Source organism: Cynara cardunculus, assembly GCF_001531365.2.
Source record: "Cynara cardunculus var. scolymus isolate 2C chromosome LG 17, CcrdV1, whole genome shotgun sequence".
In the NCBI taxonomy this organism is placed as follows: Eukaryota; Viridiplantae; Streptophyta; class Magnoliopsida; order Asterales; family Asteraceae; genus Cynara; species Cynara cardunculus.
Genome location: NC_037544.1, coordinates 29,507,377 through 29,525,186, shown reverse-complemented (window position 1 = coordinate 29,525,186; position 17,810 = coordinate 29,507,377). Strand labels below are relative to the sequence as shown.

Below are 17,810 nucleotides of genomic sequence, written 5' to 3'. Positions count from 1 at the left end.
TGTTTTTAGTAAAAATAAGATAAAACAGTCTGTTAGTGAAACCAAGATTTGTATAGGAGAGGTATCTGGTAAAGTTTTTGAATCAAGAAAAAATTCTTTTGAAAAATCCTCGAAACAAGAGTAGGGTTTTCAAGTAGAATGTGTTTAAAGAAAAGTGATTATAACCAAGTAATAGTTGGTTTAATAATCATCGATGTTTAACATTTCAAGAGAACAAGTTTCTTAAAATTATCAAACGTATTTCTTAGAAGAAGATTTAAGAGAAGAAATTTTGACCTTAAGAGTTTAGAGATAAAGGTCGTAGAAGAACTTGAAAGATTTTTGGAGAGATTTCTTGCTTGGTAATTTTAGCAGAGGATCGTCATTGAAATTTTGAAAGCGTAAACAGAAAAGTGAAGGATAAGTCTCATATTTATAGGTAGGGGGAGAGAGAAGAAATATGAGAGAGAAAAGACGACGGTTGAGGAAAGGGGCCATGACGAAAAATGGCACGTTCTCATCCATGATTGGATGACATTAAATGAGGTAGCGTATAACAGTACCTTTTTGCACGTCTCAAAGCGTTGTGCATTGTAAATAGAGAATGTCGTCATTAAGACGGTTCATTAACTATTTTCTTTTAAAAACGAAAAGGTTTTTAAGAAAATGAAGTGTCATTTAGTGTTTAACAAAAACACAGAAAAGACCTTTTAAAACATTTTTATCAGTGAAGTCAAAATTCTTCAGTGATAGTTGTTAAGCATCAGTGTCAGTGATAAAAGAATCACTTAACCTGGCATTTAAAAGAAAATTTGAATCACTGAACATAAAGCATTCAGTGATCATATTTATTTTTAAGAGAATAAGTACAAACAGTTATACTGATTTATGGTCAGTGATCTAAGAATCACTGAAACCAACTTTTAAAACATTTTAGTCACTGAAGAGCAAAAGCTTCAGTGAAGGTTTTAAGTTTTCAAGAAAAGAGAAGCGTAATCATACCTTAGATAGAATAAATACATTTACTCAAAAGTTCAGTGTCAGAGATAGAGCACTGAATCATTTCACTTACTGAACGATGTTAATAGCTGAAGATTATTCTTCAGAGGCTTTGATAGAAGCTTTGCACCACCCTTCAATGGTAGCCTTCTCAGCCTTAAGCTCAGCGATTGCTCGCTCACGCTCAGCGATAGCCTTTTTGCATTCAACGGTGATGGCTTGGTTTACAATGACCTGATACTTAAGATTTTCCTCAACATAGGTCAACTCTTTGATCTTAGAATGGAAAATCTTCAACCATTCTTGAAGATCAAGATTACGCATTTCTGCTTTAGATTTGCCATTGAGGGCATTGTAAAGATCTACCGTCAACGTATCTAGTGCGAATAGGCTAGAGGAAGAAAAGCAGGGTTCATTCAGGATACATACCTGAGTAGTATAAGAGGTTGATGGTTCAGAAGAAGTAGATGCCTCTGAAGATTCTTCATTGACATCCTTGTCCATCAAGCAAAGATGGGCTGTATCTTACTCATCAGAAGATGATTCATCAGATGAATCAGCCCAATCATGTTCTTCAGCGATAAGACCCTTGGCCTTTCGCTAGTTGTTCTTTACCTTCATGTACTTCTCCTTCAGTTTCAAGTATTTGCCAACCTTGGATCTGAAGGAGGATAGGGTCTTGGAAGATGGCATCGCAGCTTTCTTCGATCTCAATGCATCTGCAAAATGTCCAGTGCGGTGACAATCGTAGCAGACTACATAAGCCTTGTCTATTCTTTTAGACTTTGGCTTTTCCTTAATGGTCAGCAAAGGAGATCATGTGGTAGTTACTTTTGCTGGCAAATCTCCTAAATAATTTAGTCAAAAGCGCCAAAGATTCATCAAAATCTGCTAGATAAGATTCTGGAATATCCTCAGAGTTAGAAGAGTCTAACTCTGTAATAACAATAGGAGGAAGAGAAGAAGTAAAATAAGTAGAAGGAGTTTCAGCTGAACCAACTTCAGAGATCAAAGCTAAAGGAGAGCTTTTCATTTCTCTAGAATCTTTGACTAGATTCCTTTTCAGCTGACGAGATTGCTCATGATTACGTAGAATCCCATAGATAGTAGAGATAGAAAGAGAGGACATGTCATTGGACATCTTAAGACACATGGAAAAGGTGTCCTAAGACTCAGGAAGACATTCTAGAAACTTAGTTAACGTTTCAGAGTTGAAATATTCCATGCCTACAACCCTTAGATCAATAAGAAGACAATTAAAACGTTGATGTACTTCAGACATCATTTCAGTCTTTCCACAGAGAAAGCTTTCATACTGCCTTACTAAATTGATTTCTCTAGTTTCTTGAACCTGAGTGGTTCCTTCATATTGAACACAAAGTGTGTCTCACATGGATTTAGAAGTCCTGAGCTTCATCACAGAGTGATAAATATCATCAGGAAGAGACATAACTATTATAGACCTAGCGCTAGTGTCTATAGCTATCTTCTTCTTATCTTCATCACTCCACTGATGAGGGAGCTTTGGAATCTGCCGTTCAAGAATTGTGGCAATCGTAGCTGTTGCTGGAACAGCCAGAGAAATAGCAAATGGTACATATGGTTAATTTTCTATATAGTATGAAAATTTAGGATCCACACCTACCAGAAAGAGGGACATTCAGTTCTTCCATAGACTAAAGTTGTCACGAACGAACCAGGGAGGTTTGGCAAGAGAGCCATTGTCTTGAATGTGTGTGTTTGTGTTTTGTAAAGCTATATAAAAGCAGTATAGTAATCTAGAGAAGAAGATAAAGTAATGCAGAAAAACAACCAAACAACTTAGAGAAGATAGAACGCTAACTTGATAGCACTATTTGGTCCCGTATATGTATAACAGTTTGTAGATGGGGGGGATGAATACAAACATAGTATTTTCAAATTTAAAATGTATATTGAAAAGAGAAGATCAATACAAATTTTACAAGACTGTTTATGGAAAGATAAGGTAAGAAAACCTATCTAAACAATCTTTGGTTACACACTAAATCTTAGCAAATAWGAAAAGATTTGTTGTAGAAGAAAGTAAGTTCTTTTACTTAAGCTCAAGAATGCTCAAAGTAAGAATTAGGTTAAGAGAGTATGTTGCGCGCACACTCTGCATGGAGAGGAAACACTTCTATTTATACCCATTGCATTAAAATGCACATTTAATGAAATATGGTAGGGTTAGAGTGCTTGTCAAGCCTTAAGAAGAAGGATTGTCCTTTGCTATAGTGAATAGTACAAAAAGCCTATTCATGAGCAGACAACCTTACCTAAAGTTGGTGGGTAATAGAGTCAACTAGTCGGCTCTATATCGTACTAACATTTAGAAAGGGTATGGGTTTGTCATTTGTGTGTATAAAGACAAGACAACAACAATCGTGCTTAGCAAGCTTCTTTTGATCTCTGAATGTTGGAAAAACCTGAAGGTCTCTTCAGCATTCGTTGAGGCTTGAGCAGTCTTCACACATATGTAGACAGGCTTATATCACTGAGTACCGCTTCAGACCACGTACTCGCCAGTCTCTAATCTTCAGTTTCAGTCTTCGACATTGGCTGAAGGTTCTTTGGTGTGAGTGTTGTCTTCTTGAAGTATCGTTGTCGCTGATTGAATTACAGTACAAGCTCTTTAGCAATCACTGAACAGGCTCAATGAAGGTCGCTGGAATTGAAAAGACAAAAGCATAAATACTTCGTATATAAGTGAAAATGGATTATCATCAAATCACTGAGAGAGAGGATCAACAGTCAGCAATGGTCCATCTTAAGGCCTTTGTGTGCAATTTCAACATGTCTACTAGTTTCTTCTCTTGGTGCAAGTCTAGGGTAGATGAGATGATGACAGAAAATTTTCCTTCTTCTCCTAGAAAAGCGTGTTTCAGATGAGATGTGATTTGTTTTAACTCCAAGTCAAGTGGTGATACAATCGATGGGGTGAAGTCTTTCTACTCAATATTTTCCAGCAGCTCAAATGCTGCAGCATCTACTAGGACAATATCATATCATATTGCCTCTACTTCCTCAACGGTCTGTTCCTCTAATTCCTCATCACTCTCTTCTTTAAACTTAAGGGTTTCCTTGATTCCTTCCTCATGATAGATTACCTCTATCTCAGCTATGCTTGAGCACTCCTCCAAGTAATCAGGGTACTTTAAGGATTTAAAAACAATAAATGTGACTTTTTGGTCCGGAAGTCTCATAGTCAGCTCTCCTTTCTGGACATCTATCAAAGTTCTTCCGGTGGCTAGGAATGGTCTCCTTAAAATAATAGGAATGTCCTTATCAACCTCAAAGTCTAGTATGATAAAATCTGCCGGGAATATGAATTTATCAACTTGCACTAAAACATCCTCAATCCTTCCCTTAGGGTATGCATTGGATTTGTTGGCCAATTGAAGTGTAACAATGGTAGGTCTAGCCTCTCCTATATCTAAGGTGTTGAAAACGGATAGAGGCATGTGGTTGATACTTGCATCTAAGTCACATGAGGCTTTCCCTATTTTCTTCCCACCTATTGAAAAAAGAATGGTAAAACTTCCTGGATCTTTGAGCTTAGGGGGTATGCTATTGGTCAAAAGTGCACTACATCCTTCGGTAAGAGCTATAGTTTCATATTCAGTCAATTTCTTCTTCTTACTTATGATGTCCTTAAGATACATAGCATAACCAGGCATTTGCTCGATTACCTCAACAAGTTGTATGTTGATGTGCAATTCTTTGAACACATCCAAGAATATTTTTAAATGCAGTTCCACTTTCTGATTCCTCAACCTTTGGGAGTAAGGTACATAGGAAGGAGATGGTTTTATCACATTCTTGCTTAAATGTGTTGAACAAGATGGGCCTTGAGTTCCTTGGGTCTTTGTGGTACACTTTGAGGGCTCAGATGGAGTTTCAGCATCAAACTTAGGGGTCTCTAAAACCTCAGTCCCTTCTGATTTTTTAGGGTATCCTCAGGAAACAGTAAGGGATAGTCTGATCTTGGGGGAACAGAAGTGGTGGCCTCAGATGCTTGTTTATCTAAAGGTTGGACTGGTTTTTTCCTTAACAGGGACCAATGTTGTAGCATCAGTTTTCGACAAAATTGGTTCACTATTTTTTTTTTGCACTGTCTCTATCAATTCATTCCCACTCCTAAGGGTTACTACCTTCACATGTTCCTTTCCTAGATCTCTAGGGACTTCTATGTTACTGGGCAAGGTATCGAGGGCTCTATTGTTCTGATTGAGCGCAAGTTAACTAAATTGGGTTTCCAGATTTCTAATGGCAGCACTTTGTTGATTAATGAGTGTATTGGTCTGGTTTATGAACCCTTTCATCATGGTCTCCAAAGAGGATGATGATTCAATCTGTGGTTTGTTCTGAAAAGATGGTTGAGCATTTTGAAAACTTTGTTGGTGATTTTGAGAATTAGAGTTGTTTGCATGACGTTGTGGTTGGAAATTAGAAGTTCCTTGTTGTTTATGAGTGGGTGGTTTCAAACTGGGACTGTTCCAAGAAAGGTTTGGGTGTTGTCTCCAACTGGCATTGTATGTGTTGGAATAAGGATTGATATGTTATGAACAATATTTACAGATTCAAAATTATGAGGACAATGTTCATACGAGTGTTCCCCTCCACAAAAAACACATTGCACTGAGAGGACTGTTGGAACAGGTGTAGTAGCAGCTTGCTGCACTCCTTGACCAGAAGTTTTACATCAGTGATTGCTAGACCTATTACATATAGATTGTACACTGAAAGAAAAGAAAGAAAACAAGATTACAATAAAGAAAGTTAACAATGCTAAGTCGGTGAAGTTGATATACCCTGGTACGTCTTCTCCAAGCTTCTTTCATCTTAGTAACTCCTTTTCCATCCCGCGGTTCATCACCTCACCAGGTACGTCATTGTCCAAACAAGATCTGATATATTCTAGATGGTCTATTGGATAGAGGTGGAACTCAGATACTCGCTAGAAGCTGTATTCACCGTCTAGTCGATGAAAATTAATCCATACTTAGATTTCATATGCACAGTGTTAGGTATGTAAGAACCCTTCGCTGGCAGTGTCAGGCTCAACTTTGAGGTATCTGGTTTCTTTTGATCCGTTAGTATTTCCTTCAAGGAGAACTTTGTTTCATGTTTATTCCAATGAGAAGGTCCATCATTAGGATCTGAAAAGTTTCTTTTTGTTGTGGGCAGCTTCTCAGGCACTGGAGGGACAACAACAAACTTCGATACCTTCTTGAAGAATTCATTCAGAATATCTACGATTATTGGCATGTGCTTGGACTTTAAATGTTGAATGGCTTGTCGAATCTTCAACCATTCATTGTAACCGTATTGCCCGAGATATGAAGGATACTCGGTGACATCCTCAAGGTTGTCTCTGGAGATGACCATGGAGATGAGAAGTCCACCATCCTTCATCCGTCCATTGATGTTTGAAATTCTATGAGGACTTATTCTTTTCTTCATTCTTTCCTCACACCATATCTGGTCGTGGTCTTTCAGCATCAGTGCTTTCTGATGTTCACGTTTAGCTTGGGAGAGCAGTTGAGCCTGAGCCTTGACCGGGTCCTTCTTCTTCAGCTTCCATTTGGCCAGAGTTTTGATGGCTAGAGACTTTGCTAGCTTTAAGTTGTCTTTCATCTATTTTTGTTGTATGCGTAGCTCTTCTTCGGCCTTGAGCTCACGTTCAACATCTATGAGAAAGTCAAACTCACCACAACCACAGGTACGAAGAAGGATTTTTACTCTGGTTTGGTCGAGTTGACTCCTCAGTTGAGTCATCCGTTGGTAAGAGAGAGCTACAGATGTTGGAATAGAAGAAATCCTTTCATCTAAAGGACCAAGGGGGATCAATGAAGGATCATAGAGGGTCAGCTTCAGCCTCAACGGCAACATCTTCAGCTTTAGTTTACTCAACAATTTCTTCAGGAGGGTCTTTCTCCCCCTCTTTGTCATCAGCAATAGAAGAGGCGAGGTCATTAAGATGTTGTGAGAGGTCTTCAATGCAAAGATTTAGGTTTGAGAGGGTCGTGGCTTGCAACAAGTTAAACTCGGCCACCCGGTCCAGGGATTGGCGGTCAGCATCAGTGAACGAAGGTTCAGATACCCAGGCTGGATGCTGGAGAAGCGTCAGAATCTGTTGGAGGAGCTCACCATGCCTGGCGAGCTTGACTTGCACTTCATCAGCCTTGCTGTTTAAAGCGTTGATGGCCTTAGTGTTGGTGTGCACTTTAAATTTCACTGTTTTCAACAATTTCTTCACCTCACAGACCTCTCGGGTTTGATAGCAGAGATGTCGTGAGTGATGTCTTTCTTGATGGGCATGTCTTGGTGGACTTGGTCCATTTTTTCCAAGACTGTTTCCACGACGGGGAGGAGGAGCTTGACGTCCTCAGCCATGTCATAGACATCTGTCTCCATGGTTGTAGGCTCCATAGTAGAAAGACCTAAAAAAGTAGGAAAAACTTGAGCATTAAGAGGCTCTAAATTAGATGAAATGAAAGGGTGGGGTGAAAATGGAGTACCTGAAGGTTCCTCAGCGTCATCCAAAGGATTGACACTGGTGGTCTCAAAATCTCCTTTGAGAGGATAGGTTTCATGTGTCTGAGACACATCGAGAGGAGCCACCTCAGGTCTCGTGGTGGGTGCTTCATCATCAGCAGGGACAATCACTAGTGAGTCACTAGCACGTGTAGTAGAGATCAAGGGAGAGGGAGAAGAGAGAATAGCTGAAAAAGGAAGTGAGTGTTCAGTAGTTGCGATGCTGATATTCTCACCGTTAGTGATTTGGGTCCCTGAGGTGGTTGGGTGACTTGCCACATGTACGACGGTCTCTAAGGATATCACTAAAGAGCTAGGAGGGGGTACCAAAGAAAGCGCCTCGGGGATAAATCTTATTTCCATGACTGAAACCTGTTGAGAGGTAACAGTCAGTGACTTGGCTGGCCCTTTTTTTGGCTTTCTTGGCCCTCAGTGAAGGACCAAGATGGGCTTGAGATTGTGTCCTCTTTTAGGATAAGGTTGTGGTGGTTGGGATAGACTAAGGGGAATTGCCTTGGCCATAACCACCGGAGAAGGCAAAGAAAAAGAAGTAGAAGGCAGGGAGCATGTGCATCAGGTCCACGTCGGGGAATGGCTTTAGAGACACAATGATGAAGTAAGTGCTAGCTAGACGCACGAGAAAGATTTATCTTTCTGAGGGCACCTTTTTATATGTTGGAGATAAAGACCTTTCATTTGGGTTCTAGTAATAACCGTCCTTTTATAGACCTTGTGTAAGGTTTGTTTTGTAATCATTGATGTTAAACCTTAAATTGCTATTGTAGGTGATCCGGTTATTGTCATTAGAAAGGAATTCATCTTTCAATTAATGTATTTAAAATTTTTTAAATTAATTACTCTTTCCAAATTTGAGGGTGTTACAGTGCTATTCACATATAACCTATAAGATTCACAATATGACTCATGTGATTCACATATGAACTATGAGTTCACATATGCACTTGTTTGCCGCCTATCTATAAAAAGTTACAAAATTATCCCTTTATTTTTCACTTGACCAGTCAAAGTCGTAAATTTTGACTAGTCAAAACCGCAATTATTAACCAATCTTGACTGTATGAAAGACTAGGATCACTTTTTTACTTCTCAAGTACTTACCATTTCTCAAATAAAACCACTCCCATAAAACATAATAATACATGTTTGCATCAATATATCATATTATATCAATCAGAGGCAGATAGTCATAGTGGTTGTGGGGGCCATGGTCTCTACGTTTTTTGGTTGACTAGGTAGTAGACATGGCCAAAATCGGTCTCAGCCCAGGTCTAAATCGGTCCCAGGCAGAAACAGTGACAATCTGGACTGGTCCCGGTTAAAAAGGGAACTCCCGGTTATGGTGTATAAGGCCCGGTTATGAGAACCGGTCCCGATCCCAGGTCGGGCCCAAATCGGTCCTATTTTAAAAAAATCGATTTTTAACATATAAATAATATTTTTTTTTTGAAGAACTTGGTCAATCAAATACAGTAACAAATACATTTATATTATAATTGGTTCAATTAAATTCAATAGAAAATAAAATTTTTGTTATAAAGAATTTAGTCGATCATATATATTTTAGAATATTTAACTGAGTCAACCGAATACACTAAAAAATACGTTTTTATCATAATACACTAAATGAAATACACCTAAAAATACATTTTGCTCTTCAATCAAATATACTTAAAAACACATTTAAAAATAAATTTAAAAATATACTTAAAAATATATTTAAAAATAAATTTAAAATTAAAAACTGAGTCAGGCCCTTAACCGGTCCCAAACCGATCCCGAGCTAGGCTTTGTTTTCGGTGGAATATCATAACCGGTCCTAGACCGCCGGTCCCAAACCGATCCCAATCGATCTTGGGACGAACTGGTCCCAAGTCGGTCGCAGTCTCAATCCTCCACCGGTTGCAGATTGGACGGGGCCCATTTGGCCATCTCTACTAGGTAGGCTTCATATAATGCTAAGTGTAGTAAAAGAAAAAAAGTTTACTTGGCGCCTCTGCCACTGCACTCATCTGAGTTCTCTTTTTAAATTTCATATTCACCTCCAGTTCTTTAGCTTTGATTTGGTTCATTATTATTGAATTGTTTAAAAGTTTTGTTGTAATATGTGGTAACTAACAACAAAAACTTCATAGCAAAACTTTGTTTCCTTTAAAGTTTGTGTTAAAGTAAGGCTACTGGATAATAGATTATATGTGCAGAATTTTATCCTTTATCATTTCGGCTTCTCTCCGAGCCCGAAGACTCCATCATCATCGTCAAACTATACACAACAGACACCCAAGGCAACAATTCACTAGAAGAAGATCGAATTTATAGGACACCAAAAATGTCTGAATATCCTAATATAGAACTTTATAGGACTTCAGTTTTTAATATCAAACACTTGTATGTGTTGTAATAAGTTTCTATGACGCTTTTTAACGTCTTAAAAAACCTTTTAAGATACTTTTTAAACAAAATGTTTTACTAACCCTTTTATAAGACATTATTTGAAAAAAATAATTATAAAACAAGTGTCTCGTATAAAGATATGTTTATAAGACACGTTTTAAAACGGTCCTATAAAAGGGATAATTGGACATTTTGTTTCAAAAGTGTCTTAAAACCATGTCAAGACATAATAAATAAAAAAAGAGGTCCTATAACTTATTATAACGTCTTTAAATAGAACGTTGTATTGTTTGATCCTATATACTTAGGTCATATAAAGTGGTCTATTTGGACACATAGAAATTATTGGCATCTTATAAATCTAGTTTTGTTATACTTAATGGGATAATAAGGGTAGGTTAGATGAAACCATGTAACTATACGTCTATACGTTGTGGATGAAATCAAATCAATTTATTTCTTCAGTTGTCAATATAATAAAATAGTTTATTATGTACCTTTTTATTGTTAACATGATAAAAGATATTACTTTCAATTTTAACTAATAGGTGGTTTACACTGGATCTCATAAAACCTAAGGTTTTGATCATATGATTATGCCCATGCATGTGCGTGTACATTAATTACATGAACTTATTTTTTTTCGGTTTACCAATGTGATAATCGCTATTTCAAATTATTGTTCAAATCGTGATTTGAAAAATGACCATGTTAACTGCTTAGCTTATATGAGAGATTAGGTTCGGCCATTACGGTTAAAAGGCTTGTGTTCCGCCACTAATATCAACCCATAAATAGCATTACTTCAAATCTCTCTGTTGGTCCCATTAGGGTCTACAAGATATGTATAACAGTTTGTAGAAGGGTAGGGGATGAATACAAACACAGTATTTTCAAATTTAAAATATATATTTATAAGAAAAGATCAATACAGATTTTACAAGACTGTTTGCAGAAAGATAAGGTAAGAAAACTTATCTAAACAATCTTATGTTTACACACTAAATCTTAGCAAATAAGAAAAGATTTGCTGTAGAGGAAAGTAAGTTCTTTTACTTAAGCGCAAGGATGCTCAGAGTAAGGTTTAGGTTAAGAATGTGTGTTGCGCGCTTCTCTGCATGGAGAATGAACACTTCTATTTATACCCATTACATTAAATGCACGTTTAATGCAACATGATAGGGATAGAATGCGTGTCAAGCCTTAAGGAAAAGGCTTGTCCTTTACTACAGTGAATAGTACAAAAGCCTATTCATGAACAGACATCCTTTCACAAAGTTGGTATGTAGTAGAGTCAACTAGTCGGCTCTGTACCGTACTAACATTTAGAAAGGGTATGGGTTTGTCATTTGTGTGTATAAAAACAAGGCAACAACTATCGTGCTTCGCAAGCTTCATTTGATCACTGAAAGTTGGAATAACCTGAAGGCCTCTTCGGCATTCGCTGAGGCTTGGACAGTCTTCACACATATGTAGATTTGTAATCACTGAATACCACTTCAGATCACGTACTTGTCAGTCTCTAATCTTCAATATGTAGATTTGTAATCACTAAATACCACTTCAGATCACGTACTTGTCAGTCNATCACGTACTTGTCAGTCTCTAATCTTCAATATGTAGATTTGTAATCACTAAATACCACTTCAGATCACGTACTTGTCAGTCTCTAATCTTCAATTTCAATCTTCGACATTTGTTGAAGGTTCTTTGGTGTAAGTGTTGTCTTCTTGAAGTATCCATGTCACTGATTGAATTTTACAATACAAGTTCTTCAGCGATCACTGAACAGACTCAATGGAGATCACTGGAACTGAAAAGACAGAAACAAAAATACTTCGAATAGAATAAAATGGATTATCATCAAATCACTGAGAGAGAAGATCAACAATCTCCTCCTATTTGATGATAACAAGACAACATAAAGAAGGTTGTCTTATCAAATAATAGTAAGAAAAAGTAACATATAAAGTACATGTTCCCTTTTACTATTTTGGGATCTTTTTCAGTGAGTCGGTCTTTACTTGAAGAATTTTCTTAAGTCATATTTAAGAAAAGTTACGAGGATAGAAACTGAAACTGAAAGCTTATTCACTGACTTATGAAATGATAATGAATATAAAAAGTAACACTGGAACTCATAGACTTGTGTCTCTATTACTTTTTTCAGGGATCTTTTTCAGTGAAGTACAAGAAATACTTATATTATAATCATTGGAAATATTACAAGTAGCTCAGTACATGTCTAATAATTATAGACTAGAAGATTAATCACTGAAAGTAGACATAGTAAATAGATTTATGAATGAAATGTGAACAATATTACAAAGAGAAACTAATCTAGGAAACTTAGATCTATGTAGCCAGGTATATCTTCACCAAGGTTCTTTCGACGTAGGAATTCTCTTCGTATCTTCAGGTCCACAACTTTTCCTTGCATGCTATCATCCATCCAAAGCATTAGATAAACCAGATGACCCATTGGACACAGATGTAGCTCACACATTCTCTGAAATCTGACTTCACATTCATAGTCAAGGAATATAACTCCTAACTCATGTTTGAAGTGCACAGCGTTGGGTGTATAGGGACCCTTGTCTGGCAAGTCAAGATTCAGCATAGAAATGTCTATACTCTCATGTTTCTTCAGGATTTCATCTAAGAAGAACCTTGTTTCATGTTTGTTCTATAGGAATGGTCCATCATTAGGATTAGAGAGCTTTTTCTTCTTCCTTCCACCTTTCTTCAGAGAGAGCCTGTCAGGAACTGCGACATACCTGGACATCCTTTTGATGAGATCGTTGATGATGTCTTCGATAATTGGCTTATGTCTTGACTTGGATCGCTGAATGGCTTGCCTGATCTCCAGCCATTCGTTGTATCCATAGCGGCTAAGGTAGGAAGAGTACTCGGTGATGGCATCGAGATTCTCCCTGTGATGAGCAATGAGACCAATGTTCCATCGTCTTTGGATCGTCCATTGATGCTAACGCTTTTGATCGGGTGGGGACTGACTCTATTTTTCAGCTTTGCTTCGCTCCAGCACTTGTCCTTCTCTGCCAACTTCTGGTACTTCTCATGCTCAGCTTCTGCAATAGAAAGAAGTTTAGTCTTGGCTTAGACAGCGTTCACCTTCTTCTTGGACTTTCTCTTTGGGAGAATCTTCTCAGCTAGTGACTTGACCAGCTTTAAGTTGTTTTCAGTCTGCTTCTTCTGAAGCTCTAGCTCTTCTTCAGCCCTTAAGGCCTCGAGTCTTTCAGTTTCTGAGAGGAAGTCAAACTCACCACCACTAGAGGTACGAAGAGGAATTTTTACTCTAGTCTGGTCGAGTGACTCCTTTAGCTGAGCCATCTGTTGGCTGGTGGGAGCACTGGAGACAGGGTTTTCAGGGACCCACTCCAGTCGATCGCAGGTAGTAGATGGTATCTGAAGCTGATAAAGAGAAGTGACTTCTATCTGAGAGGTAGAGTCTTCAAATAAGGGTTGAGGGTTTTTGAACAGTACCATTATATTCCTTTCTTCAACGATGCCTTTGCCTTTCGACTTAGGGTCCTGGTTCATTGACGGAGCAGACTCTTCTTCCCTTTGCTCCCCCCGGGATGCAGAATCCCTGAGGGTGACTCCCTTGGTGGTGGTTGTTGGCTTTTGATACTGGATGGTGAAGTCATCTTCATCATCGTCATCATTACCATCGAAGTCACTGTCGGGGTCTCAAAGATCAGGTTCGTCATCTTCATGTTCATCGTCTTCATCATCATCACCAGCAACGGGTGCAGAGGTGATGGGAAGATCATCACCCCTTGGGATGGCATCAACTTCCTCATCTATAGCAGCTTCACTGGAGGTTGGAATAACTTGGGCAACCTCAGCTTCAGCTTTAGCTCTAGGAGCTTCAGCTTTAGCTCTAGGAGCTTCAGCTTCAACTGCGAGGATTGCTGGAGCAGCAGATGGTCCAGCAGCATTGGACCTCATCTCCCCCTTTCTGGCTATTGGGAGTATAAGCCAGAGAGTTCATCCAAGCGCTGATGCTGGAGAACCATCATTTCCTCTAGTCGCGATAGAGTGCTGGCTAGAGTTGTTGTTGGTTCACGCGTCTCATTGAGCTGAGCTCTGTCATCAGCAGAGAAGGAAGGCGGGATCACTAAAGCTGGTTGACGGACACAACCCAGGATCTGTTGAAGAAGCTCCGTCTGCTGAAGAGATTGAGCTTGAGCGTCATCAGCCTTGCTGGATAGAACAGCGATGGCCTCAGCGTTGGCTCGGACAACTTCTTGCAGAGTCAAGAGCTGACTCTTAACTTCGTGAACATCAGCTTTGACAGCTGAGAGGTCCGCATCAAGATCATCCTTGCGAGGTATCTCGCGATGCACTTCGACCATCTTGCAGAAAACAGAATCGACAGCTGAGAAAAGAAGCTTGACATCTGACGCCGTGTCATAATCCTTGTCATCTTCGTCTTCGTCAATGGCGTCATCCTCCCTTCTTCCTTCTCTTCCCCGTCCTCTTCATTCTCTTCTACATCCATAGATTGGGGCGTAGAAGAAGGACCTGCAAGAGATAAAGAGTGAGCATGAAGGAGCTCAAGGTTAGAAGAAATGAAGGGATAGGAAGATGGAATACTTGAGGGGCCATCAATGACATCCAAAGGATTGGCACTGGCATGAGCAAAGATGTCCTCGAGCGGATGGGCATCTGTATGCTGAGGAGCTTCGAAAGGAGCAGCCTCAGGTCCAGTGGTGTGTGTTTCAGCATTAGGGAGGACATTCGTTGATGCGTCATCAACACGTATAGAGACCAAGGAAGGAGGAGAAGAGAAAATGGTTGAGAAGAGACGTGGGTGTTCAGCAGTGGCGGCGCTGATATTCACACCTTCAGTTATTTGGGTTACTGAGGCGGTTTTGGTAGATGCCACTGATACGACAGTGATTGGAGAGGTCACTGAAGAGCTAAGAGGGTTAGCTAAAATTGCGTTGGGGTTAAGGATGGTTTCAATAGCTGAAACCTGTCGACAGGTCTCAGCTAGAGATGTGGCTATCCCCTTTTTGGCCTTCTTGGCTCTCTGAGGAGAACCAAGAGTTGGTTGTGAAGGTCGTTTGGAGGAGGTTTTGGTGGCTGGGCTAGACATGGGGGGTTTTCCCTTGTCTTGACCACCTGAGGAGAGGAGGGAGTGAAGGGCACTATAGAAGAAAGTGCAACCTCTCCATCCCTCAGATGTGATCTAGAATCCTGGATCCAATCTTACAAACCTGAAGGTTTCCTTCCTTGGAGTATTTCTCTCCAAATATCTTAGCAAAGATCATAGAAAGGAACCTGGTGTAGGGCACCACCTTTTCTCGCTGGCGCTTGTTGAGCTTCTGAACCAGGTCATCAAAAATGACCACAGCATAATTTATATTGCGACGTTGAATCGCAGAAATGCCAATCATCAGGGCAATCCTAGAGGCTTGGTCTTGACCTCCAGTCTTTCCACCCATGGACTGGATGAAGTGAGAAAACAGGTATTGCCAGATTGCTGACAGCCTGTTTTTCTCAATCTTCGACAAGGACTTCATGGGAGCATTTGAGTCCTTTTTCATTGGCCATTGATAGCTCATGGCATCAAGACATTGGACAATTTCGACTGTTGTGGGCTCGTTGTCGAAGGGGACTTTGGGAAAGCGAAGAGTCGTCCTCATCGTGTTCATGCCAAACTTCACAGTCATACGATTGAAGGTGAAGTTCATTTGTTCAACTTGGAGGCCATGTTTGTCTTTGACGTCGACCACCTCAGCAGTGAACCAAAACTGCTATAAAACCTCCTTAACCATGACAGGTTCATGGTTGAAGGCAAATGCGTGAGTGACAACTGTTTGAGGAAATCAGCCGCCTCTTGGTAAAACACCTTGTTCGAAGGAATGTCCAACAAGGCAATGTGTTTGTTGGCCTTGAAGGGCACTTCATCGACTGTGAATCCAACATTCTTGGCAGCCATCTATTTTTAATGAGAATAAGAAAAGATAAAACAATTTGTTAGAGAAACCAAGATATGTGTATAGAAGATGTATGGAGATAAGTTTTTGAATCAAGAAAAACTTCTTTTGAAAAATCCTTGAAGAAGGATTAGGGTTTTTCAAGTAGAATGTGTTTTGAAGAAATGTGATTACAACCAAGTAAAAGTTGGGTTTATAATCATTGATGTTTAATGTTTTTAGAGAACAAAGTTCTTAAATATATTAAACACATTTCTTAGAAGAAGAAGAATCAAGAAAAGAAAATTTTGACCTTAAGATGTGTAGAATGAAAGGTCATAGAAGAAGTTTGAGAGATAATTTCTTGCTTTGAAAATCCGGCAGAGGTTCGTCTTTGAAATTTTGAAAGTGTAAAGAGAAAAGTGAACGAGAAGTCTCATATTTATAGGTAGGAGGAGAGAGAAGAAATATGAGAGAGATAAAAGACGACGGTTGAGAAAAGAGGCCATGATGAAAGAAATGACACGTTCTCATCCATGATTAGATGACATTTAATGAGGTAGCGTATGACAGTACCTTTTTGCGCATCTCAAAGCGTCGCGCATTGTAAATAGGGAATGTCGTCATAAAGACGGTTCATTAACTATTTCTCTTAAAAAACGAAAAGATTTTTAAGATGTAACGCCCCATTTTTAATTACACATTTAATTATTTATTTTGTTAGGAAAATATTAAGGGCTTAGCAAATGACTAAAATTGATAGGTTGCATTCGTAACATTAAAATGTTAGGGTTAATTATGAGAGACTAAAATGGAATCTCGGATAACCCAAATGTTACAAGTTATGGTCAGGGTGTTTTAAAAATAAGAGAAGGAATTAGAAGGGCCTAAAGTGTCAATATATAGAAGTTGCAAGTAGCTAGTTGATGATTGACCAACCTTGAGGAGTTACACATATTGAATTTCATGATTTAACTCACTTAACTCCCAAGACTCATAGTCTTCCTCATAGGTTTCTTCTTCTTCACTTATAACTCTAACACACAAACACGCACATACCATAATCACATAGAGAGAAAGCTAGGGAGAGAAAAATCTAGAGGAAGAAGAAGAACGGGAAAAGGGAGAAGGATTTGGTTGAGTTTCTTCAAGGTCCGATTATAAAAGGTAAGCCTTTCCTCCCTTAGTATTTCTAGGCTTTCTAGGCTGTAAAACATCCCCTATGCATGTCAAAGAAAATATCACCATAAATCGTAGGAACCTTATTAAGTTCTACAATTTTTAAAGAAGAACCATCTATGTGTGTAGTTTATTTTTTTAGAAGAAACCAAAACCTAGTTCGTACTTGAACTAGGTCAAAAACTAGGGTTTTTACCCGACTGTCAAATACATTTCTGAAATAATCCATTTTTTTGTTAAAATCACGGTAAATCTCTCGTTTAACCAATGAACATGAGGCTTACATTACTGAAAACCTACGTGAGTCTAGCTTCTTCCAACTTCAGACCACTTTTCCTAAAAACAAAGTTAACCATAGCCAAAGTCACCATCTATATAGGTCTGTCCAAGTGACTTGTATTATGGTGACTGCTATAAAGCATCGACTTTGGAATTTTATTGAGATTCACATGTTTATCCTATGGGGCTGATTTTTGGAAACAACCTACCTTGATGTGTCTATTTTGTGTAGTTTTAGTTTCATGAAATATTACTGAGTTTAACTTGGTCAAATCAAAGTTTTCCACAAACTAGTCCGAAACTACTGCAGAATTGTATGAACTTTGAAATATCACATAAAATCATTCGTGTTGAATTGGATGATGTGCTTTATATTTCCGAAAACCCCAGAGAGTCTGTTTTCATAATATTTAAAAATATTCTAGACTAGAAGTCAATAATTGGCTCAAAAACCCC

The 17,810-nt window shown here is 38.8% G+C and overlaps 1 protein-coding gene across 1 annotated transcript; it reads right to left on the bottom strand.

The window, feature by feature from the left end:
* Window positions 1-4,004: 4,004 nt before the first annotated feature.
* On the bottom strand, window positions 4,005-4,676 carry LOC112499961. Its single transcript, XM_025103222.1, has one exon. It carries the CDS (start codon window positions 4,674-4,676, stop codon window positions 4,005-4,007), a length of 672 nt encoding a protein of 223 aa, XP_024958990.1.
* Between the last annotated feature and the right edge of the window lie 13,134 nt (window positions 4,677-17,810).